Here is a 25,651-nt window from a genome sequence, read left to right on the forward strand (position 1 = left end):
GAATGACCATGTCAAACAAGAGTTGTGAGAAGTTGTCATAGGTTGTAAACACTTTACTTTGAACCTCTATGCCGCTTGGATTAGATTAGAGCTTGGATTAGTTAACAGCCTGAGATGGACAATGCCCATTCATATAATAGGGGTGAGGCAATTAAGCATTTGAATTATTGTAGGCGAAATGAGGGCAAGCCGACCACCCGATCCCGTTAGTCGCCCCTCAAGCAGAGTCTCCTCTTCTTCTGGCTCGATATAGTTTATCTGTATCCGTCTATTGAAAAGTTCCGTTGTGTAAACAGTCCAGAGGTGTGGCCCGGAAGGGCAACACGCGATACCTAGGCGGTTTATCTCCCTTAGACTGTCTGTTAAGTAGGTCATGTGGCAACTGTTGACTGTTGATGCATGACTCATTTCGTTGGATGTATATTGGAGAGGATAACTTGGACCTGGGTAAGTAAACCATTTACTTCAAATCCTTACCACTTCCCATGATTGTAATGATCAATATTAGTTGTAGTAGTAGTAACTGAAGTTGTGTATCGACGTGCACGAGAATGATCTCCAAGCCATAAGGATTTCTTTAAGCTGACGGGATTTTAAAGAGAATTCATTGGCAAAGGATATATAATGCCGTGTTGTGGGTTTCGCATGTTATTCTATACGTTGTAATTATCATCCCTGTGGGGTGGTCCATGATATAGACTAACATCTAGTCTCTGAAATGAACATATTGTACAGATTATTGTGTAAATTATCATAATAAACATATAATGAAAAAGAGCCCAGCGACTCTCTTCATTTTCAGCCTGATACTGCAGCAATCTAGACTTGCCAAACATTATAGACTTGCATGGGCTGTATTTGACATGTTTGTATCGGGGTTTGTAAGACGGACAATATATATAATGATCAAGTGCACGGAAAGTTTGTGACCTGATTTAAATGTGCCGACGCCCATCCCTGCCGTTTGTTTGCATTCTATGAAGCATGTATGCGCTTGAAAATACAACTACATCTCTACCCTCTCGTTTCTTGGGGGAAATAACTAGAACGATAAGGCAATGTGTACACGCACCCGAGGATTGGCGTCACAATCACAGGACGGACACCCAGGTAAAACAAATTTTGTTTCAAGTGATCTATTTCTTATACTAACTGGGTAGGTCAAAGGTAAAACGTGACCTCTCTTGGTCACACCCACTCTCGGTGAAGAAGGAACAAATAAGCGTTTCTAAAGGCTGTCATAAAGTTTCTGAACGTGTATTTTCTAGGAAGATACGGAACCGAGACCAGGCGGTGACTATAGCAGGCAATCTGACACGCAAAATGGCACACGGGGTGCCAGAAGCAATTTGAGTTGTGAAATATGAAAACACACGACAGTCAATACCTGAGAAAGTGAGTGAGTGAGTATGGTTTTACGCCGCTTTTAGCAATATTCCAGCAACATCACGGCGGGGGACACCAGAAATGGGCTTCACACATTGTACCCATGTCGGGAATCGAACCCGGGTCTTCGGCGTGACGAGCGAACGCTTTAACCAGGCTACCCGACCGCCCCTTATACCCGAGAAAGATAAGACGCGACATCGGTAATGATTTTTTAACTAGCTGGACGAACGCAACAGACACAGCGACGAGAGTTATATGGTTATATAGACGTTGTAACACTCTGAACAAGCCAGTAAAACAGTCTGGTGAAGTAAATCTATCATACACATAGCTATAAATTCATTAGCTTTATTTCCTCCAGCGGTTTACAACTTACGAAAGGCAAAAAAATCAACAAGCGTTAAAAGTTAATATTCTCCCATTAGATACACACGAGTTCACTCAGTCAAAGTCTTCCTTATTCCCCGCACTTGTGATTATTAATATGTATGTCATATAGAAAACAGAACCAATCGTAACCGTCAGTACTCCTATATTTGTTTGTTTGTTGTTTAACGCCGCACTCAGCAATATTCCAGCTATATGACGGCGGTTTGTAAATAATTAATTCTGGGCCAGACAATCCAGTGATTGACATCATGACCATTGACCAATTGGGATACGAGGACATGCATCAACCAAGTCAACCAGCCTGACCACCCGATCCGGTTAGTAGGGCTGCAACGATACACCTAGGTCACAATACGATACGTACCTCGATACTTACATCACGATTCGATACGTATCTCGATACGCTACGATACACATAGTGACAAGAGAAGACAAGAGATGAATGAATTAAACATAGTTTATTAAAAATTAAAAATTAAATGAAAGTGAATGAATGTTCATGAGTCATAAAATATATACTGTAATGAGTATTTTAACTTAATGAATCATCTGCTATTTCCATGTAATGGCTAGCAAACACAAAAGTTACAGTCCTACATATTTGTGAGTTGTGACTAGATGGTAGGAGTAAATACTAAAAGTACCAGTGTCCAGTAACTAATGATTTGCCATTTTCATGTATAAAGGCAAAAAAACAATTAAAAACAATTAGATCTATAGCAACAACCATGTTATACACCATTTGAAAGGTCTAATCCTAGTGTTTATAAATATGAAAGTTATGTTTATCACATTATTTAAATAATGCATTGAAAACTTAATTAAGTTCGTTGTAAATAAAAAAATTGTAAGCTAACACATTCATAACGTCCAGATTAAGGACCAAGGAAGCGACAATTTGACGATTTGGGGCAAATATAAGTTTCAAAAGATCTAAAGATTTTCATTGTTTACGTAATTGGAAAATTATTTTAAAAAGAATTATGAATAGTATCTGTTTTCACTCATTTCCAGATAACAGCGGCTGTCCGCTTAGTAACATGAAGAAATACCTCCGTTTTCGAAAGTTTCGTATGAATAACACGTTCGTCGGTGGCTGACATATCACACCTCGCTAGAAAGCTTGTTTTTTCATCTACACGCTCGTAACATTGCCTGGAGTCTTATCGTAGCTATAACATAAGATTTCATTGGATAAAAAATGGTTTCTAATGACGCTTTCTTGCCGAAATCTGCTACATGGTTCATGATTGGTCAAATTTGAGCACGTGACCTGAAGCAGGCAATCAAATTACAAATCCTGGTCAATTTCACATTTTTACCATGCCATGACAGATTAACATTACCAATATGAAAGAATCGGATGATCCTTAACTTCTTTTGAGTAGTATAATACGGATATTTTTAATAATTTTGTTTTTGTATTTATCATATATACATGTATAGCTGGTTGTCTGCCTGCCTGCCTTTCTGTTAAGAGTGACCCGTTGCCGTTGGCCCCATTTGTATTGATATTTACAACTGGTAGGTCTCGCTGTGGGAGTGAACCCATCAGATATCCTCATCTCAAACCATCTTTACGGATGATTGTACAGTGTTGTATTCGATGATATTTCTACTTTGAAAAACCGTTTCACGCTTAGCCAGTTTCCGTCATGCTCTGACGGACTCAGAGGTGGACATTTGTTCACACCAGAAAACATAACGGTTCAGTGGACTAATGTCTGGTCCACTTGTTACCTTCAAGTATATATCATTCACTGACCCCCCGAGTGTTTTACCCAAAGCTGGAATCCATTATTTCCCCAAATTGGTACATGGATGGTTGGTTGGTTGTATTATCTACGAGGTCGCTGTGACCTTTTCGTCTGTGGTTTATATGTAAGTGTAAGTTTGCAGTCGGGGTTAATGGATTTGGGCATGTCGACAAGGCGTCAGTGCATTTGCTGACGGGGTTAACCTGTTTGGAAATTTGGACATCGGAAGGTCCCTGGTTCGTATTGCACCGAGAGACTGGGATATTTTGTGTCATTATGTACTCTCTTTCGATTCAGATATTTAATTTCCCACTTACATTTTTTGGTTTGCTAACCATGGATGTATAACCTCAAATATACTCACGTAAATGAAGACAGGATTGACTTATAAATGGATTGATTCTTTCAATAGTGAGTGAGTAATTTGGCTTAACGCCGCTTTTAACAGTTTTCGAGTTATATATATCACGGCGTGTCAGCTTAATGTGGGAGGAAAGCCGTATAACCGTAGTTTTTATTTTACTTGTATATTATGATTGATAAACAAAGCCTTTTGTATTGTATCATCGATGTTTTTTAGATGTATCATCGATGTGGGTTCGAAGTAGTGTCGACATAGTGTTGATGTAGTGTCAGTGTAGTGTCCATGTTATTCTTTGAAACTGCCACACCCAATGTACTTATCACATTGCAAAGTTCGAAGTAAGAACAAAATACTCATAACAAGCATAAATCAAAATGTGATTATTTAACTCGGGATTCCATTGTCATAGCTTCCTCGAATCGGCAAGGTGAGGTGAGGTGAAATTGGGTTTAACTTCGCGTCCATGATTGTTGCACTTATATAGCGACGTGCATGTGCTTGTACTAGTCCGGACTGATGCCGATTTATAGTGCTAGCACACTGAGATACCATGCCGAACTTTAACATGAATACCCCACTCAGACAGGGTAACATCAAGTACCATCTTCTAACGTCTTTTGGTTGACGCGGCCGGGGATCGAACCCCGAACCTTTCTCTCCGGGCGGACGTTCTACCACTAGACCACGGAGGCGGTCCTCCCTCTCAATAAGGAAGCAGATTTCGTTGTTTCGCTTGTTCTGCACAAACAGAACTCAAAAGCATCCCCATGGTACCATCTGCACAGGCCACTGATCTTACTTCTTTCTTGGGGTCTGCTTCACAAGACACTACAGCTGTCTACCTCACTAATTGCATCAATTATCGAACATTATCAGAGCTCAAGATAAGCTTTTGGTGTTGTGGGTATTTTACCCATGCATTTTAAAATCATTGGGTATCAGTAATTCTATCTTCGTATTCAAATTTCTGTTATCCACTAGTTTTTACACATGTGGGAATTTAAGTTAAATATTTAAAAACACTATTCATCTAGTCCCTGCAAACTGGTGTCGTGTGGGTTCGAGAGCTTTATAGGACTCAAAAATACCACGATACTTCCACAAGAAAGTGTGATGGCAAATGATCATGATGTAACTGTCATCGTGGAGTTGCTGATTTGCTAATCGAATACGCAGGGTTACTTCACAATATTTTGATGATACGCACAAGTTTTATTTTTGTAGCGTATCTGTAATGTTCGTTGCGTATTTGATACGCTTGGATTATATTTTACTGTGTATTTCTGCATTTCTGATGCGTATTTCACGCAGATACGCAGCTTATCTGGAGCTCTGATTATCTTCGTCTACAGTGGCATGGGAGTTAACTGACTTTAAAAGGCCAGTTTCCACTTTTAAAGTCAGTTAACTCCCTTGCCTCGGGAAGATGGTAAGTGACGTGGCAACCCAAGACTCGTCCCCACATCGCTTGACTCCCATTCTTTGTCAGTAACCGTATACTTATCGTGATGTCACCATCATCTACGTAGTGAGTGAGTTAAGCGTTAAGCTTACTTACCTACTTATACTTGGAGATTTTACGTGCGCTTTCCGACTGAAGCGTATTTCGCACACGGAAGCGTTAAGCGGTTTAACGCCGCTCTTAACAGTATTCCAGTTGTATCATGGCGTGTCAGCTTAATGTGGGAGGAAAGCCCCAAGTGATGCAGGTCTTAGACGTTTACCACTTCGGTGAAACCCACGAGCACGGGTATGGTGCTGACAAACCTAGAAACAAAATCGGGGCGAACCGGGATTCGTACCCACTATCATAGGTTTCTGTCGTGCCCAAGGGACGCAACTCTGCACAGCGAATCGCGGCGCCTCAGACGACTGGGCCACCCGTGGCGCCATGATATACGACACCGTGCGTACCTATGCGTATCTCGATCATTCGACTATGACTTTGATGGTAGCCATTTTGTCCTTCAGCATGTTTTTTGTCACGTGTTCATACAATGGATCGGAAAATCTAGTATAAACTTAACTGTTTTAAGACTGCCATGCTTAAAACCTTTCTGATCGTAGAAAAGAACACTAAGCTGGTTGTCTTGGTTACTGCAACAAGCTTCGACTGGAAACGTCGACCCTTTGCTGTCCGACCTCGTGTTTCATCGTACCTGAACGACCATCAACCAACTGTAATGCACGTGTAATAAAAAGATCACTATCTAGATATTACGTGCAGTCGAAGAACCGATTCCACTTTTCCGCGAAGTATTAAGAAGCAGAGAGGTAATTATTTTGGATAAATACATGCTTAATACGCGTGTAGCCACTTACAAGGTTGTAAAATTAATAATATCTAGTGTAAATTTAATGAGAATTTTTGTACTGCGTGTCCTTATAAAATAATAATAATGTCTTTTTGCGTTTCAACTGATGTATTAAACCAGCTGGTATAAAGTCGGGTAACTATATCGTAAATAATGAACTCACTTCTCTCTTACGTACTGGTACTTTACAATAGAAGCTGAAGATCAACCACTTTTTCTGACGAGTGTTCTTTAGCATCTTCTGAGTGGTATGTTCTTATATGGAGTGGGCTGGATTATTAAGCAATTTTGGTCTACACACAAGATAGGATTTGAACCAACAGGCATTCCTTCCATATACTGACTCAAAATCCAGAATATCTCTACCAACCTCGTCGTGTTATTAATGTATGTTTAATTCTTAATTAAATTTTATTTTCTTCCAAGGACATGTTAGCCACGAAGAGGAAACGGTTGTGGATGGCACTGGTGGCTTTGTGTATGACTTCAATATTGACAACGTTCCAACTGAGCTACAGAAAGTCCCCTCCAAACAACATCCTGGAAATGCCCACCTTGAGCCGGCACCTCAGAGGATACAGCAATTCTGGGTAAATATATTCACCAGATTTTAAAGCGCGTGTAGAATGTGCAGCCAATGGCTCGAGTTTTGAATGTCTTCCATGTTCGTACTGAGACCGCCTCCATGGTGTAGTGGACAGTGGCCTTGTGGATTCTGGCCGGAGAGCCGAAGGTCAGTGGCCCCAGATCACGTCATACCAAAAGACGTTAAAAGATGGTGCTTGTTGTTACCCTGGCTAGCGCTCGGCTTTAAAGGGATAAAACATGGACTGGTCGGCTCGGAGCCAATATAGGGTATCCATGTTAAACTTAATATCTCAATGACGTTAACCCTGGTTAAATTCAAAATATGTATCTCCTAATAACCAGAAATGCAATGGGGTTTTTTCTCTCTATTTGCTGCAGCGGTCACACAACGAACCGATGGATCGTGCTGGCCCTCGACTCTGTGTATCAGACAGACGTGTCGTACCTTGATGACGTCACAGGTTGGAACATCGTCATATCAGGTTACCTGCCAAACCTGAACGGCTGCAGGTATGCAACCTTAATCAAAACCAGGCGTCAAATAACTGTCTATTGTCACTACAGATAATTAGATTTTGGCTGTGAATGGCATTTAGTTGTGGTACACACAATGAAGAGAATTAATGGATGTCAACCTCCCTTTTGATAAAGAAGTCGACATCCATAAATTCTCTTCCTTAATATTTAGATTGTATCTTGATAGCCAAGCTACTTTGTTTTCAACTGGAAGTTTTGCTTGTCTATTTGTTGTCTAACGCCACACTCAGCAATATTTCTGTTATATGACGGCGGTCTGTAAATAATCGAATTTGAACCAGACAATCCAGTGATTGACATCATGAGCATCGATCCACTTAACTTAGATACGATGACATCCATCAACCAAGTCAGCGAGCTAGACCTACCGATTCCGTTAGTCGCTTCTTACACATCTGGAAGTGATATTCTGGTCAGGTTCTTATATGAAATTAATTACCGAGTGTGGTTTTAGGTGGCGTTTCGCAATATTGCAGCAATATCACGTCAGGGAACGCCAGAAATGGGTTCCACACTTTGTACCATGTCAGGAATCAAACCCTAGCCGACTGCGTGACGGGCGAACGTTTTAACCGCTAGGCTACCCCACCGCCCCTTGATCGTGGACTGTATGATGTACTGTTCGTGATTTTAACAGACATATTCAGACAAATATATAATTAGAAAGAGTGCGATTTCTTTAACTTTAAGTTGGCATTTTATAATTTTGGCCCACATCTTGTTTGAAAGGATGAATTCCTGTGGGGGGTTTCAGCCTCACCACAAAGGTGTATTGGGGCAGCAGTTTCGACACACATAGGAATAATCAACTACAGGTTAAATTTGATACAATTAAGTGGCTCGTTATCATTCTAAAACACATTTTTCCCCTCAAGAAGGGAACTCTTTATAGTAAAGAATATTTCGACAGTTGGGTTCAACATATACTGAAATATGCTAAGCTTGCAACTCTGTAACATTAGTTTTCAGATTATCATTTCCTGGTTTCCATTGCAGGAAACCAAAGTGCATCTATATTCATCCCGGAAATATCCAGACTCTACCGTTCACCTCAGTTAAGCATGTGGGAGAAAAAGGCTACCCTCTGAAGAATATAGCCTACCTCTATGCCATGTCACAATCAGCGGAGGTTATCTACGATTTGGAATATGGTGTCAAACCCATCCTTCCAATGAACAACTTCATCTACATTGACCACACTCATGGCCTCATCTACACCGGCAACACCACATTCAACCACTACAGACATTTTGGTCAACCGTATTTGCATCCCTTGGGATTCCCGGAATCTGTTAACGCGACACAATCTAAACTGTTTGACCTGTGTTATGTCCCTACACCTCCAATACAACACGGCATCATTAGTGGTGAAACGCCTCTTTATCATGACCAGAGAGAAAAAATATTAAAAATCAGCAGAGAAAAGACACTGGATCTTCAGTTTGATACAATGGCACCTCCGGCATTTGTTCCTCCGGGTAGATTCTCTGCAGTCACAACCGGAAACACACTTTTTACTCGTAAAGCATTCTGGTTAATGCTACTTCCGTTTTCTGGAGATTCAGTGTTGGATGGTGTGGTACGAGGCTATTTGTCTCAGAGGTTTCTGTGGGAAACTGGTGATTATACTGGCCATATGGGCGACACGGCGAGAAGTGAGAGCTATATTAACTTACAAAATACAGATATATCAGTATCGAATAAAATCAAGATGTTGTTAGACGAATTAAAAAAGTGGAATTGTGATCCCAATCAACCTTTACCAGGATGTTTCGGAGATCTGTACAGACATATCGTTGAAAAAAAAATCTTATCTGAAGCCAATTTTGAAATAATGGAATCGTGGATACAGGATTTAGATAGAATAAATGTCCTTCCCGACTCGCAAAGAATAGATTTTAAGAAAGTTAAATATTCTGAAGGTCAGAACTGTACTAAGATGCACTTTGCACCAAGTCAACACAATCATAAGATATATAACCTGACGTCAATGTCCGTGGTTGTACAGCTACCCTGGGATAACAAGCCCATCTGTCCTGAAGTGGATGAAGTCAAAGAAGCGCTGAGAAGTAGAGCTCCCGCGAAGTACTTGTTCACAGATGTGCTGCTTATTGTGGTGATAAACTACCCACAACTTTACAAAACCACCAGGACAGTGGAGATCCTCTATAGGAGATACTTCCCCAATTTACTCTTCTGTGGTCCGAGTATGGAATCGTTCCACAAGGACAGCAATAGTGAGTTGTCCCATGTGGAAGGCTTAACTGAAGGATGGCATTACATGTATGGCTGTATTGCATATGCCATGAAGATGAACTACCGAGCGAAAGGCTATCTTCATATTGGCGATGACACGCTTCTGCAAATTTGGAATCTTCATAAACTCCCGCGAGATCACGTGTGGTTTAATGATGAACTACGAACCCTAAACAGGACTGTGCTTGACTCCCCCTGGCGGTGGTGGATTGAACCAGAGGGGAGGAAGAACTGTGAACGCGTGTTGGACGAGCTTAAGGGCATATCTCAACAAGGGGGAGAGGGTGCAGAACTTGCTAACATATTCTACACCAATTATGTTAAGAACAGAGAATCATTGGATATGTTGTTCGGATCTGCATGTGACTTCTATTATGTACCCCAGAGACTGAGGGACATGTATGTGTTTCTGGTCTCACTTCTGAGGAAGCACAGGGTTATTGTAGGGGTTGGAATCCCCACAGTTCTACAGGGGATGGACAGGCGTGAAAACGTCGAGTACATTCCTGGAAAGTTGATCTTTGGAGAAGATAGGGGTAGAATGCAGGAGGTATTCAGATCGGACGACTACTTCTTTCACCCTGTGAAATTTGCACGTTGGTTAAAATCTGACAAAGGAAGAACATTTTTCTGTGAGAACCTCCAGCCTCTGTTTGAAGGAAGTGTTGGCTTCTCAACGAACAGAACTAATACCTACTTTTAATGCGCAAATCAATACCTCGACTGACTTCCCTGTGTACAGAATCAATCCACACTTGCAATATGCATGTTAAAACCTCGATTGCAGATGTCGGAGATTAACCTTGGTCGCCACTGCACATTATTGCTCTCTTCACTTTGTTCGTGATCTGGACAATGTATATGAGTATCAACAATGTAACCAAATTATTGATAGCTTGTGTCTCTTTATCTGGACTAACATATAGTGTATGAAATCTTTTATTACGCAATTCAATTTTCTCCACTATGTTTTCCTGATGCTGACATACAGAGTGGAATAGAGCTGCAAAACATTTTTTTAATAATCTTCTTGGTTTTGGTTTCATAAAGGTACTCCTGCACCATGACTGTGCAGGAATATCTTTTATCAGTCACCATCTAATATTCTGGTGAGGCCGGGTGTTTTGTTAGACACAGATAACGATTCCAGTCACTGGCTCAAGATGTATTTTCCTGAATAAATTGTCTGTGGTAAAATGCTTGTTATGATTGTTTCGGATTGTTTCATATTGTTCCTGTTATTCCATTAAAGCAGAAAATTGAAAAGATTCCAATGGCTTGTTGATCGATGCTGGCGATTTCACGTAGATAAATTAAACAGATGCTACACATCATCCATACTCCATATTCCACATTGTACAACGTCTACACAACACATCAACTACACAACACATTCCACACTGTACAACGTCCACACAACACATCATCCGCACTCCATACTCGACAATGTACAACTACACAACACATCAACTACACAACACACTATCCACACTCCATATTCCACACTGTACAACGTCTACACAACACACCATCCACACTTCATACTCCACACTGTACAGCGTCTACACAACACACCATCCAGACTGTACAACGTCTACACAACACACCATCCACGCTCCATACTTCACATTGTACAACGTCTACACTACACACCATCCACACTCCTTACTCCACACTGTACAGCGTCTACACTACACACCATCCACACTCCATACTCCACACTGTACAACGTCTACAAAACACACCATCCATACTGTACAACGTCTACACTACACACTATCCAAACTCCATACTCCACACTGTACAGCGTCTACACTACACACCATCCACACTCCATACTCCACACTTTACAACGTCTACACTACACACCATCCACACTCCATACTGTACAACGTCTACACTACACACCATCCACACTGTACAACGTCTACACTATCCACACTCCATACTCCATACTCCACACTTTACAACGTCTACACTACACACCATCCACACTGTACAACGTCTACACAAAACACCATCCACACTGTACAACGTTTACACTACACACCATCCACACTGTACAACGTCTACACTACACACCATCCACACTCCATACTCCACACTGTACAGCGTCTACACAACACACCATCCACACTGTACAACGTCTACACAACACACCATCCACACTCCATACTCCACACTGTACAACGTCTACAAAACACACCATCCATACTGTACAACGTCTACACTACACACTATCCACACTCCATACTCCACACTGTACAGCGTCTACACTACACACCATCCACACTCCATACTCCACACTTTACAACGTCTACACTACACACCATCCACACTCCATACTCCACACTGTACAACGTCTACACTACACACCATCCACACTGTACAACGTCTACACTATCCACACTCCATACTCCATACTCCACACTTTACAACGTCTACACTACACACCATCCACACTGTACAACGTCTACACAAAACACCATCCACACTGTACAACGTTTACACTACACACCATCCACACTGTACAACGTCTACACTACACACCATCCACACTCCATACTCCACACTGTACAGCGTCTACACAACACACCATCCACACTGTACAACGTCTACACAACACACCATCCACACTCCATACTCCACACTGTACAGCGTCTACACAACACACCATCCACACTGTACAGCGTCTACACAACACACCATCCACACTCCATACTACACACTTTACAGCGTCTACACTACACACCATCCACACTCCATACTCCACACTGTACAACGTCTACACTACACACCATCCACACTCCATACTCCACAATGTACAACGTCTACACAACACACCATCCACACTCCATACTCCACACTGTACAACGTCTACACAACACACTATCCACACTCCATACTCCACACTGTACAACGTCTACACTACACACCATCCACACTGTACAGCGTCTACACTACACACCATCCACACTTCATACTCCACACTGCACAGCGTCTACAAAACACACCATCCACACTCCATACTCCACACTGCACAGCGTCTACACAACACACCATCCACACTTCATACTCCACACTGTACAGCGTCTACAAAACACACCATCCACACTGTACAACGTCTACACAACACACCATCCACACTCCATACTTCACACTGGACAGCGTCTACACTACATACCATCCACACTGTACAGCGTCTACATAACACACCATCCACACTCCTTACTCCACACTGTACAGCGTCTACACAACACACCATCCACACTCCATACTCCACGCTGTATAGCGTCTACACTACACAACAACCCTCACTCCATACTCCACACTGTACAGCGTCTACACAACACACCATTCACACTCCATACTCCACACTGTACAGCGTCTACACAACACACCATCCACACTTCATACTCCACGCTGTACAACGTCTACACAACACACCATCCACACTCCATACTTCACACTGTACAGCGTCTACACTACACACCATCCACACTGTACAGCGTCTACACTACACACCATCCACACTCCTTACTCGACACTGTACAGCGTCTACACAACACACTATCCACACTCCATACTCCACGCTGTACAACGTCTACAAAACACACCATCCACACTCCTTACTCGACACTGTACAAGGTCTACACAACACACCATCCACACTCCATACTCCACACTGTACAACGTCTACACAACACACCATCCACACTCCATACTCCACACTGTACAACGTCTACAAAACCCACCATCCACACTCCTTACTCCACACTGTACAACGTCTACACAACACACCATCCACTTTCCATACTACACACTGTACAGCGTCTACACTACAAACCATCCACACTCCTTACTCCACACTGTACAACGTCTTTACAACACACCATCCACACTCCTTACTCCACACTGTACAACGTCTACACAACACACCATCCACACTCCATACTCCACACTGTACAACGTCTACACAACACACCATCCACACTCCATACTACACACTGTACAGCGTCTACACTACAAACCATCCACACTGTACAACGTCTACACAACACACCATCCACACTCCATACTTCACACTGTACAGCGTCTACACTATACACACCATCCACACTGTACAGCGTCCACACTACACACCATCCACATTCCTTACTCCACACTGTACAGCGTCTACACAAAACACCATCCACACTCTTTACTCCACACTGTACAGCGTCTACACAACACACCAGCCACACTCCTTACTCCACACTGTACAGCGTCTACACAATACACTATCCACACTTCATACTCCACACTGTACAGCGTCTACACTACACATTATCCACACTGTACAGCGTCTACACTACACACCATCAACACTCCATACACCGTCTACACTACACACCATCCACAGTGTACAACGTGTACAAAACACTCCATACACAACACTGTACAACGTCTACACTACACACCATCCACACTGTACAGCAACTACACATCACCCGATCCACACCATCCACACCTACACTCCACACCATCCACACTCAGCACCGACACGAGACATCATCCACTCAACGCCATCCACACTCAAAACCTCCTCTACACATCATCCACTCTACACCATCCACCTACAACCCACATCACCCCCTCCACAACTCATTTAAGTACAGTACAGAAAGATTCTCGTACTTTTTTTGGCCGAGTCCCACCCGGGATTCGACACTGCCACACCTAATCGCCTGCACACAAAGTCAGCGATCTAACCCATTCAGCCACCGGCTCCTACGATAATGAAAGTCGGACAACTGGTAGTCTAGATCACGTACTTTGTACGAGATTCTGTACTTTACTGAGAAATTGTTATCCCGAATATAACATTTGTTACATTTAGCCACTTTCTAAATGGCGTTGTGTGTTCATGCCATAAATGCAGGTTTTTTTTATAAAAGATGGTACAATAACAAATTACTTTTAGTACAAGTAGATGTCATCCGTTGGAATTTGGGTTGGCCTTCCCTCTTACAAGTGCAACTGTTCGCTTTTCTCACAAATTAATGCTCAATATTGAGTACGCCAACGACAGTCAAAGGTCAAACAGATTGTCCCCTAAAACAACATCTTCAATGAGAAGGTATTTCTCAGGATGTATGCTCGGTCGAGGCAGCCAATCAGGTATACATCTACCTGACAGGGCGGCTTGGGTGTTCACTGCAACAAAGGTTAACTGACCCAGTTTATTCGATGAAGGTATGTCATGGAAGAGAAATAATTGTCACAAACCATTCGGAACCTTACCGAGACTGTCAAAAGCTTGCATAAGACTATAAAGGTGTGGATTTAAAACGTACGTACAATGTAATAATGATTTGAGAGTCTTCTATATGATTCGGTGTCTAGTGTTTTGCAATTCTAATAGATTGAGATACAAAATCCAAAATTGAAATTTCACCTTCACCATTTGTATTGTTGTCTGTGTAACTATTTTAGTGAACATATTCCTCGGGTTTCCAGCGAGGCCGCAATTCCTGCATTCGTGAAATATTTTTATGTCAGTTACAACACCCCCAGGGGTATTTTACATGGTTCAACAAGTCAAGTTCGTCAATATTACGTTTATCGGATTAAATGCTCTTGATAAATAATCTTGTAGTGCTGGTAGATAAATGTCAATTACACAATGATTTTGAGTGGTCTTGGCGAAACTGGATTTAAGGATTTGCGATAATAAGCTGGGACGGGTACTCGGGTCGGGAGGGTACTGAGTAGGACCCGGGTACCCACAGGACTACCCGGACCCGTGGTTTGTAACGTGATATATTGTTTAATGACAAAAAGTATCTAAAACTCTATGTTTAAACTACAAGTCACTAATGTTCGCAGTTCTTCCTGACAACTACGCCCATTCCTTCTGACTTTTAAATGTTTGAATAAAATTAAAACTTCAGTCAACTTCAGTGTATACACAAGGCCGTTTCATAAATGTATCAAAACACATTTTACCAGAGCTACGGTCAAACTTTTCCCAGTCGGACAGTTTGTACCTACCTCTTGAGACCTACAGCGGGTACCCGGGTAGGGTCGGGTAATAGGGGATGGGTACCCGGGTAGTAAATTTGGACTCCTCCCAGCCCTTGTCACCCAAGATCTTATTACTTCGTTTGTCAGTCTACCTATTAATCTCCCAGTGTATGAAGGGAAGTACAAAATCCCATGTATGCATTCATATGTTTCCCGGTTCGGATTAACGCCACTTCGAGTGTTTGTTCCCCTCCGTAGATCTATTTAAATACAGTAAACTACGGTTATAACGAACTCAAAGGGACCACTAATTTTAGTTCGTTATAACCGTAGTTCGTTATACGCATATATACAGCAAATATACAACACATGGCCGGGACTGAAAAATAAGTTCGTTATATCGGTCAGTTCGTTATAAGCGTGTTCGTTATAGACGTAGTTTTCTGTAATTTGTATGTTTTTCTAGAGCATTTACGCGGTTTTGCACGACAATTGACAGAAATAAAGCATGACAGCTGGACCAAAGCTTATTAAAGTAATCTCTATTGCAATTAATGACGGAAGTATTCCTTGAGAACTTTTAAAATTCAGTGAGCTCCTTCTGTATAAATTGTAATTCTGGTGGTTATATATTATTTCTAATGTTGAAAATGATTCGTTGTGACAAATAATGATAAGGTTTAAAGGATCGTTTATTTTTCGATAAATAACCCCAAAGAATATTTCCTATGGATATTGTTATCGAATTTTTGGGTTTTGTGCGATATCCAAATTTCCATGTCTCGCCAGATGGAGCTCATTTTGTGGCATTCCCAAAATATATATATAAGATATTCTGCTTCATTAGAATAGTAGCTACATTTTGTACTGTCTGCGTATCGCATTTTATTTAGAAGACAGTTTGTTGGCAATATATGATTTAAAATTTGAAACTGGAACCATTGTAGTTTCGCCACCTTTGTGCACCTAAACGGGATAGAATTGATCATCTTCCTGTCTCTTTTTCAATATCGTGTTCGTACTCTAATTTAGCAAAATAACATATATTTTAATAAGTATTTTATAGAAATACTGTAAACCTTTTTTTTTGTTCAGATGATATATATGAAATGGGAAGAAGGGAGATTGTTGGGTTATGGTAAATTTTGATAATCGTTGGGCTCAACAGTATTGTTTCACAGCGAGAACAACACGCGTGAAGGTTAAAAAGTTGGTATTCAATTTGAAAACGGGTTTAAAGGTTTCGAATGACATGAATTGTCCGTTATTATCTAGAAGATCATACATGAAACGTGTCCCTTTCACAAACCATTCTTTATAGAAGATACAGGTATTTCCTATTTTTAAGTTCTCGTGAAGCCATATATATTGTGCTAGGATACCCTTGTTATTTATACGTTCGATGTGGGTGTTATCTATGAATTTCCACCAAGCCTTAATAAGGTCCTTATATTATTTATCTTGGTAATCATTTGTATGCATTGAAGGGTCCAGAAAGAGGTATTTTTAAGAAGAATTATCGACACCACTTTGATTTCGATTTTGATGCTCTACGTACCAATGCTATTTTTTGCGCATGTATTAATTCTAGTACTTTGGGACATGTTTTACCTCCATCTGATGTTTTACATACAATTTTACATCTCTTTACTTTGTCGGGTTTACCTCACCAAATGAATAAGAAACACCTTTTTTGAAAACATTCTACCATGGTATCTGGTTGATCTGGTAGAGATGAAAATAAATGGTTACATTTTGGCACAATTAGTGATTTTAACACGGTATTTCTCCCTGAAGGAGTAAGGTTTCTTGAAGACCAAATGGACATGAGTGTGTCACATTTTCTAAATGCACTATCATAATTCAAACTCATCATTTCGCCAAGAACAGTACTGAATGAAATATTTTGTCGTTTTTTCTCCTTGCCCTATCCATTGTGCCTTTGCCCGTACCATTAACCCTTTTGTTTTATGTTTTTTGATTTCTTCTAATTCTGTATTGACTATCATAATCTCTGCCAGAATTTCCTCTTTCACCCTCTGCTCCTGGGGTTCATCTAATTGTTTAGTCAGAAGAGTTTTTCTTCCCGTAAATGTTGCTTTTTCTTTTTGTAGGACGAGTATTGTATCGTCTTACCGCTTATCTTAAAAAGCAATGTTTCCCAGAAAAGTTGATTGTCTATATTAAATTCGGTTTCTATGTTATTATCTTCATTTTTATACTGCCGCTTTGTTTCTTCAATGGTAGCCTTGGAGAGTGTTACATAAGTTTCGTTTTTTAATTGAGAATTATTGAACTTCCAAAACCCCTTGCCCCTTTTTAAGATCTGTGAGTTTGAAGATCAATGATATTGGTGAGTGGTTCGATCCTTCATAACGGAAGGCAGCATATTGTGGGAAATTAAGAAGTTGTCCAAGCGCGCTTGTTTCAAAGGGGTGGATTATCGCCATGTATATCTCTTGCTGAAAGGGTTTTGTTCACGCCATATATCTATTAAATCCAATTCGTCCTTACGTTGTAGTTATGTATCTCTAGCTTTTGGGTTATTTACATTTTTGTAATTGAATGCATCATTTGAATATTTTGCATATTATATTCCAGTCTCCACACAAAACAATATGGTCACTTTCGAGAGATCTAATTGTCGTTTCTAAATTGTTATAGAATTCCACATCGTCTATATTTATATATATGGTCCATAAATAGTAACAATAGCTAGCTTGTAATCGTTAATGTCATTTCTACAATAAGCATAATGTCATTTACATCGCATATTTCGTTTTCGATCTTACAGTCAAAGTTATTGACAAACAGTATGGCTACACCCCTAGAATTACTGTTATAATGGCTAATAACAATCTTTAATTTGTTTCTCCATTCCTCTTCAATATTTTGTTCCGTAGTTTTTTTTCAAATGCACATCTTGCAAACAGTAGATACTTGCTTTCTTTTTCTAAAGAAATGTAAATGTAAGCATTTCTTTACGTTTAGTTTTATCATTGATACCTCTACAATTTTGTGATATTATTTTCAGTATGTCACCATTTATTAATTCACGACTGGTATACATATAGTTGAAGAATTGTGAGGCACACCAGTACACAGGATATGCAAATAAGTATATGGAAACAGTGAAAACGTTATTGTTAACGTTATTTGTTCTCGTTTAACTGAGTTGTGGTAAATGCATGAAATGGAGTATAGACAAAATAACATTAAAACATATAGATAAAAGTATATAATATTATCAGCCAAGTGAAGGCAACGCCTACCCACGGATTGCATGGGCTCGGATTTGGTCGAAAATTACCATCTTGAAATAGTATCGTTGTAAGCATGTATCCGATGCGACATATCCCCCCCACCGCGTTGTAAAAATAAGTTCTACTCACTCGACATGTCCGACGGAACATCCACATGGCAGGATATATATCCATTTTCAGAACTGACACAAAGCACGTCACATCACAGCACAAATGTTGCACACCAAACGTCACTCAAATACATCACTGTTGAAAGCAGAATATCCACATAATGTCACGTTATATATACACATGCATAAGTGTGTGAATAATCCATGGTTGAAGTGGTGGGGTAGAAGGCACACAGGATATTTCGTGAAAGCCACTTCCAAGCGCGAATTTGTGACCCCAAAGCAACCCAAATATGACATTGTTGAGTGCACGCGTGTCCCAAATGGACTGTTCCAGCGCGCAAAAAAACCGTGCAGCATTCTTTAGCGTAACAACTGTAAAAAGTTCAACGCACGACTTTTGAAGATATCATTTGATCCTGTAGAGACGACTGAGAAATAGCATATTCGTTAAACATATTTATAGTTAAATGCCCACATACGGTATGTGGATTCATTACCTCTGTTGAAGGCGTGAGGATTATATATGTGGACAAGACACTGTACAGATTCTTTGCATACCTTGTTGCACAAGACACACATTTTCTAGCATACGTTGAACATTGTCATTCCATATACTCATTTTTTCATTCAGTCATTCCATATACTCCTATTTTCATTCAGTCATTCTATATACTCACCCGTGCAGATCCGGGGTAGAATAGGTCTTCAGCAACCCATGCTTACCGTAAAAGGTGACTATGCTTGCCGTAAGAGGCGACTAACGGGAACGAGTGGTCAGGCTCGCTGACTTGGTTGACGCATGTCATCGTATCCCAATTGCGTGGATCGATGCTCATGATGTCAATCACTGGATTGTCTGGTCCAGACTCGATTATTTACAGACCGCCGTCATATAGCTGGAATATTGCTGAATGTAGCGTTAAACAACAAACAAACAAACAAACATTCTATATACTCCTATTTTCATTCAGTCATTCTACATATTCCTATTTTCATTCAGTCATTCTATATACTCCTTTTTTCATTCAGTCATTCTATATACTCCTATTTTCATTCAGTCATTCTACATATTCCTATTTTCATTCAGTCATTCTACATACTCTTATTTTCATTCAGTCATTATATATACTCCTATTTTCATTCAGTCATTCTACATACTCCTATTTTCATTCAGCCATTCTACATACTCCTATTTTCATTCAGTCATTCTATATACTCCTATTTTCATTCAGTCATTCTACATACTCCTATTTTTAACTTCAGACGCTGTTCCATCCGCGTTGTTTATCATTGTGTGTTTTACTTTCAGTTAAGAACGTGTTCACTATGCGTATGAGGCTGTTGTTTTTGGGTTTGCTGGTCGCTTCCACCATTTTCCTGGCAGTAATGCTACATCGGAACTACAGAACCTTCTTTCACGATTCCAACCCGGCACGGCCTTCTGTGAACCGACGCATCACCCGAAATAGCAACTGGGGGTAAATATTGTCAAATAATTCAAGTGTTGTGCACCACCTAAACGTATAACATAATCTTGTTTTGTGGCAGCGGTTGGCATGGAAACAGCTATGATTGCGGTGCTATTAACGGATCTCTATACTATTGATAAAAGGACCCACAAAAACACTCCATCGAACTCCTATCTGGTCCAGACTCGATTATTTACAGACCGCCGTCATATAGCTGGAACATTGCTGAGTGCGGCGTTAAACAACAAAACAACAACAACAACAACAACAACACAAAAACACTCAATTACACGTGTTGGTAAGCAGATAACGCAGCTACAGTAGGACAAAACAATATACAAACAAAAAACTACGCGTCGCGAAACCTCACCGTCACTACGCGTATGTCTGTTGAATGATAAACAGACGTAGTGAAACTCCATTTGCACATCTGTCTGCCGAATATGGACAATATACAATGGACAACTGACATTTATGTAAGCTTCATCATATTGCACCCCGAACACATCAAATCGTCTTCCATAAATGTGCGTGCGTGCGTGCGTGCATGTATTTTATAATATATATTTTTGAATTGACCGCCTCCGTGGTCTAGTGGCATGGAAGAGCGTCCGCCGGGAGAGCAAAAGGTCCGGGGTTCGATCCCCAGCCGCGTCATACCAAAATACGTTAAAATATGGTAGTTGTTGTTACCCTGTCTGGCGCTCGGCATTAAGGGGCTAAAACAAGGACTGGTCGGCTCGGAGTCAGTATGCTGTGTGAGTGGGGTATTTATGTTGAACTGCGGCATCGTATCTCAGTGAGCTAGCACTATAAATCGGCATCAGTCCGGACTAGTACAAGCAGTCACACACACACACACACACACACACACACACACACACACACACACACACACACACACACACACACACACACACACACGTGCATGCAATAATCTTGGACGCGACGTTAAACCCAATTTTACCTCACCGCACCTCTTTTTGAATTAAGGACTATGTATTTGTACTTTGTAGCCCGGATTACGGTTATAAATCTTGAATACTGAATTCTGAATCCAGACCGACTCCATAGCCATGAGTTCGTTAATCCGGCCAAATAAAATGGTAACGCTTCGTCCGGGTTAACGAGGTTCTAGTGTACATGTAAAATAAATTTGCACTTGCAATTCCATGACTACCCCAGAGCCATTGTATAACAACATATACGTTTTCAAACCTGTAACAGTGGCCGGTGGATCGTGCTGTCCCTCGACTCTGCCTACCAGACCGACGTGTCTTACCTTGATGACGTCATAGGTTGGAACATCGTAGTATCAGGTCCCCAGCCATATTTAGATGGGTGCCGGTAAGTAAAGTTGCATGTCGTAGGTGATGTACCATAATACGAAGCCATTAACATGTTAATAATGTCCGCTTTTGTAGAGCCAGAATGGTTTTGTTTATGTATGTGACGGTTATCTGGGATTAATTCAGTTAATACAATCGTTATATTGCATCAAATGAAGGGTCAGGCAATTTTAACGTTGTGAAATGGTTAAAAATTGATTTCATAGGGTAAAAGGGGACCCTTTCTGTAACTTTGTATCATTGGTTTTCAGTTTATCATTTCCTGGTTTACATTGCAGGAAACCGAAGTGCACCTATATTCATCCCGGAAATATCCAGACTCTACCGTTCACCTCAGTTAAGCATGCGGGAGAAAAAGGCTACCCTCTGAAGAATATAGCCTACCTCTATGCCATGTCACAATCAGCGGAGGTTATCTACGATTTGGCATATGGTGTCAAACCCATCCTTCCAATGAACAACTTCATCTACAGTGACCACACTCATGGCCTCATCTACACCGGCAACACCACATTCAACCACTACAGACATTTTGGTCAACCGTATTTGCATCCCGTGGGATTCCCGGAATCTGTTAACGCGACACAATCTAAACTGTTTGACCTGTGCTATGTCCCTACACCTCCAATACAACACGGCATCATTAGTGGTGAAACGCCTCTTTATCACGACCAGAGAAAACAATTATTAAAAATCAGCAGAGAAAAGACACTGGATCTTCAGTTTGATACAATGGCACCTCCAGCATTTGTTCCTCCGGGTAGATTCTCTGCAGTCACAACCGGAAACACACTTTTTACCCGTAAAGCATTCTGGTTAATGCTACTTCCGTTTTCTGGAGATTCAGTGTTGGATGGTGTGGTACGAGGCTATTTGTCTCAGAGGTTGATGTGGGAGACTGGGGATTATACTGGCCATATGGGTACCACAGCAATAAGAAACATTAATCCTAAGTTTAAGAAATTAGTGTTGAATAACATCAAGATATTGATGAAGGAATTAGAGAAGTGGAGATGTGATTCCTCTGAAAACTTACTTGGATGTTTCAATAGTCTTGTACGATCTATTGTTGCTAAAGCTATCATATCTAAAGCTAACATTGCTGCAATGGAATCGTGGATAAATGATTTACGGATTATGAATCTCCTCCGCGATAATCCTCGGATGGGTTTCAGTAACAGCAAACACTATTCTGGAGGTCAGAACTGTACTAAGATGCACTTTGCACCAAGTCAACACAATCATAAGATATATAACCTGACGTCAATGTCCGTGGTTGTACAGCTACCCTGGGATAACAAGCCCATCTGTCCTGAAGTGGATGAAGTCAAAGAAGCGCTGAGAAGTAGAGCTCCCGCGAAATACTTGTTCACAGATGTGCTGCTCATTGTGGAGATAAACTACCCAAAACTTTACTGGACTACTTGGATCGTAGAGTCGGTGTATAGAAGATACTTCCCCAATATACTCTTCTGTGGTCCGAGTATGGGCGCGTTCCTCAGATTCAGCAACAAGAAAATGTCCCATTTGGAAGGCTTACTTGACGGATGGCATTTCATGTACGATTGTGTTTCATATGCCATGAAGATGAACTACAGAGTCAAAGGGTATCTTCACATTGGCGATGACACGCTTCTACAAATTTGGAATCTTCATAAACTGCCGCGAGACAATGCATGGTTTAACAGTAAGCTGAATGCCTTCAACAGGACTGTGTTGATCACACCCTGGTATTGGTGGAAGGACGCGGAAGGTAGGCACAATTATGAGAAGGTGCTTCACGAACTGAAGGAAATATCTCAAAGAGGCACAGGAGATGCTGAATTGGCTAATCGGTTTTACACTACGTATATTCGGAACAGAAAGTCTTTGGATCTGATGTTTGGATCCACATGTGACTTCTATTATTTACCACAGAGACTGAAGGACATGTTTTTGTTCCTCGTCTCGTTGTTAAAGAAGCACAGAGTTATTGTTGAAATGGGGATTCCTACTATTCTTCAAGGAATGGATACACTCGAGGACATAGAGTACATTCCTGGGAAGCTGATCTTTGGCGAAGACAGGTACAGGTTCCAGGAACTGTTTACATCGGACGACTACTTTTTTCATCCGATGAAATTCGGACGTTTTTTGAATACTGATGATGGAAGGAGATTTTTCTGTGAGAACCTGCAGCCACTATTTGAAGGAAGTGTTCAGTTTCCAGTGAGAAAACCCGATGGTCATCCGTGATAAATACCCCATAAAACCCATGACAATGGACTGCCTGCTTTACGATGAAGTAGATTGTTGGTGTCCTCTACGTGTGGTGTATGTTACTGGAGAACAATCGATTTCCTAAATCTTTGCTTTGAGTGAGTGAGTGAGTGAGTTGGGTTTAACGCCGCTTTTAACAGTATTCCAGTTATATCCCGGCGTGTCAGCTTAATGTGGGAGGAAAGCCCGAAGTGATGCAGGACGTTTACCACTTCGGTATGGTGCTGACAAACCTAGAAACATAAATCTTTGCTTTGAACACCGTGCAGTGTAACATAATTACCAAAAATGAATAAATTTTATTTTTTATATTATGCGAGTTTTTCAGCCACAAACGAGGTTAACGCATGGGTGATAGGATCGAGAAAAATTCAATCGTATAGCACCAAGACTTTATTATTAGAACAATGGGAGATGAAACATACATGTACATATAACCTCCGTATAAATGCAAACTATTCGTTTATTAGTCAAAACTGTTCTTTTTTAAAACATGCAACTTACATTGAATCTCTGTGAACAGGATTTGTGTGTTTAGACTGGTTAAGACAGATATCCGGATCAGAGGGATTTGAGCAGTTATTTTTGTTTGTTTGTTTTTGTTGTTTAACGCCGCACTCAGCAATATTCCAGCTATATGACGGCGGTCTGTAAATAATCCACTCTGGACCACACAATCCAGTGATTGACGTCATGAGCATCGATCCACGCAATTGGGATACGATGACATGCATCAACAAAGTCAGCGAGTCTGACCACCCGATCCCGTTAGTCACCTCTTACGACAAGCACAGTCGCCTTTTACGACAGGCATGGGTTGCTGAAGACCTATTCTACCCCGGATCTTCACGGGTCTTGAGCAGTTATATTTCACCCGGTATGAATATGATAAATGATCATTGATTGAAGGAACAGGATGTGGGTGAATTGGATTTGAAGCTGCTTGTTACAGTGATCACGGCGGGTCGGCATAAGATGGGAGGAACGTAAATGCATGTGGAAGACGTGGCAAATATTTTTGACGCAACTCTTGTGTGCACCGTTCGGTTCTGACAGACCTGTAATCATGATCGGGGCAAATCTGGGATCCTGAGACCCCTTCCATCCGATCCGTACCATTATACATCTAATCCATCTCTCTCTGAGGGGGCGCTGGTGGCCCAGTCGTCTAAGACGCCGCGATTCGCTGTGCAGAGTTGCGTCCCTTGGGCACGCCAAAAACCTACGATTGTGGGTTCGAATCCCGGTTGACCCCGATTATGTTTCTAGGTTTGTCAGCACCATACCCGTGCTCGTGGGTTTCACCGAAGTGGTAAACGTCTGAGACCTGCATCACTTCGGGCTTTCCTCCCACATTAAGCTGACACGCCGTGATATAACTGGAATACTGTTAAAACCGGCGTTAAACCCAACGCACTCACTCACTCTATCTCCGATGCCACGCGGTCCCAAGTGACATTTTATAGACGTGTTTCGTGTACACTTCCGCAGCTGATCATCCATCTCGCCATGACTCGATGTACAGAGTTGCTTCCCGTAGATCTTTAAGGATCCGCCCGTCATTGTGGGCTTTCTCCCACCATTAATTGTACCTTG

The 25,651-nt window shown here is 41.2% G+C and overlaps 1 protein-coding gene across 3 annotated transcripts; it reads left to right on the plus strand.

Moving 5' to 3' along the window:
- Nucleotides 1-342: 342 nt before the first annotated feature.
- On the plus strand, nt 343-24,369 carry LOC124139076 (probable glycosyltransferase STELLO1). 3 transcript variants are annotated; one of them, XM_046506069.2, is made up of 5 exons: nt 343-447; nt 6,642-6,805; nt 7,182-7,313; nt 8,337-9,262; nt 22,995-24,369. In XM_046506069.2, the coding sequence occupies exons 1-5, from the start codon at nt 400-402 to the stop codon at nt 24,029-24,031; spliced, it is 2,307 nt and encodes a 768-aa protein (XP_046362025.2). In that variant the 5' UTR covers nt 343-399; the 3' UTR covers nt 24,032-24,369. The 3 variants fall into 3 exon arrangements, with proteins under 3 accessions (XP_046362025.2, XP_048250132.1, XP_046362028.2); XM_046506072.2 differs by lacking the exon at nt 22,995-24,369 and adding an exon at nt 5,968-6,174 and having other exon boundaries at nt 369-447; nt 8,337-10,808; XM_048394175.1 differs by lacking the exons at nt 6,642-6,805; nt 7,182-7,313; nt 8,337-9,262 and adding exons at nt 20,288-20,456; nt 21,675-21,794 and having other exon boundaries at nt 366-447; nt 22,075-24,369.
- The last annotated feature ends 1,282 nt before the right edge of the window (nt 24,370-25,651 follow it).

Source organism: Haliotis rufescens, unplaced genomic scaffold (assembly GCF_023055435.1).
Source record: "Haliotis rufescens isolate VD_foot unplaced genomic scaffold, xgHalRufe1.0.p SCAF_13, whole genome shotgun sequence".
Lineage (NCBI taxonomy): Eukaryota > Metazoa > Mollusca > Gastropoda > Lepetellida > Haliotidae > Haliotis > Haliotis rufescens.

Coding starts and splice junctions, on each gene's coding strand:
- LOC124139076 (XM_046506069.2), top strand. CDS start 400: ATGACTCATTTCGTTGGATGTATATTGGAGAGGATAACTTGGACCTGG. Junction 448..6,641: donor AGAGGATAACTTGGACCTGG/GTAAGTAAACCA, acceptor TTTTCTTCCAAG/GACATGTTAGCCACGAAGAG. Junction 9,263..22,994: donor GAAAGTTAAATATTCTGAAG/GTCAGAACTGTA, acceptor ACTATTCTGGAG/GTCAGAACTGTACTAAGATG.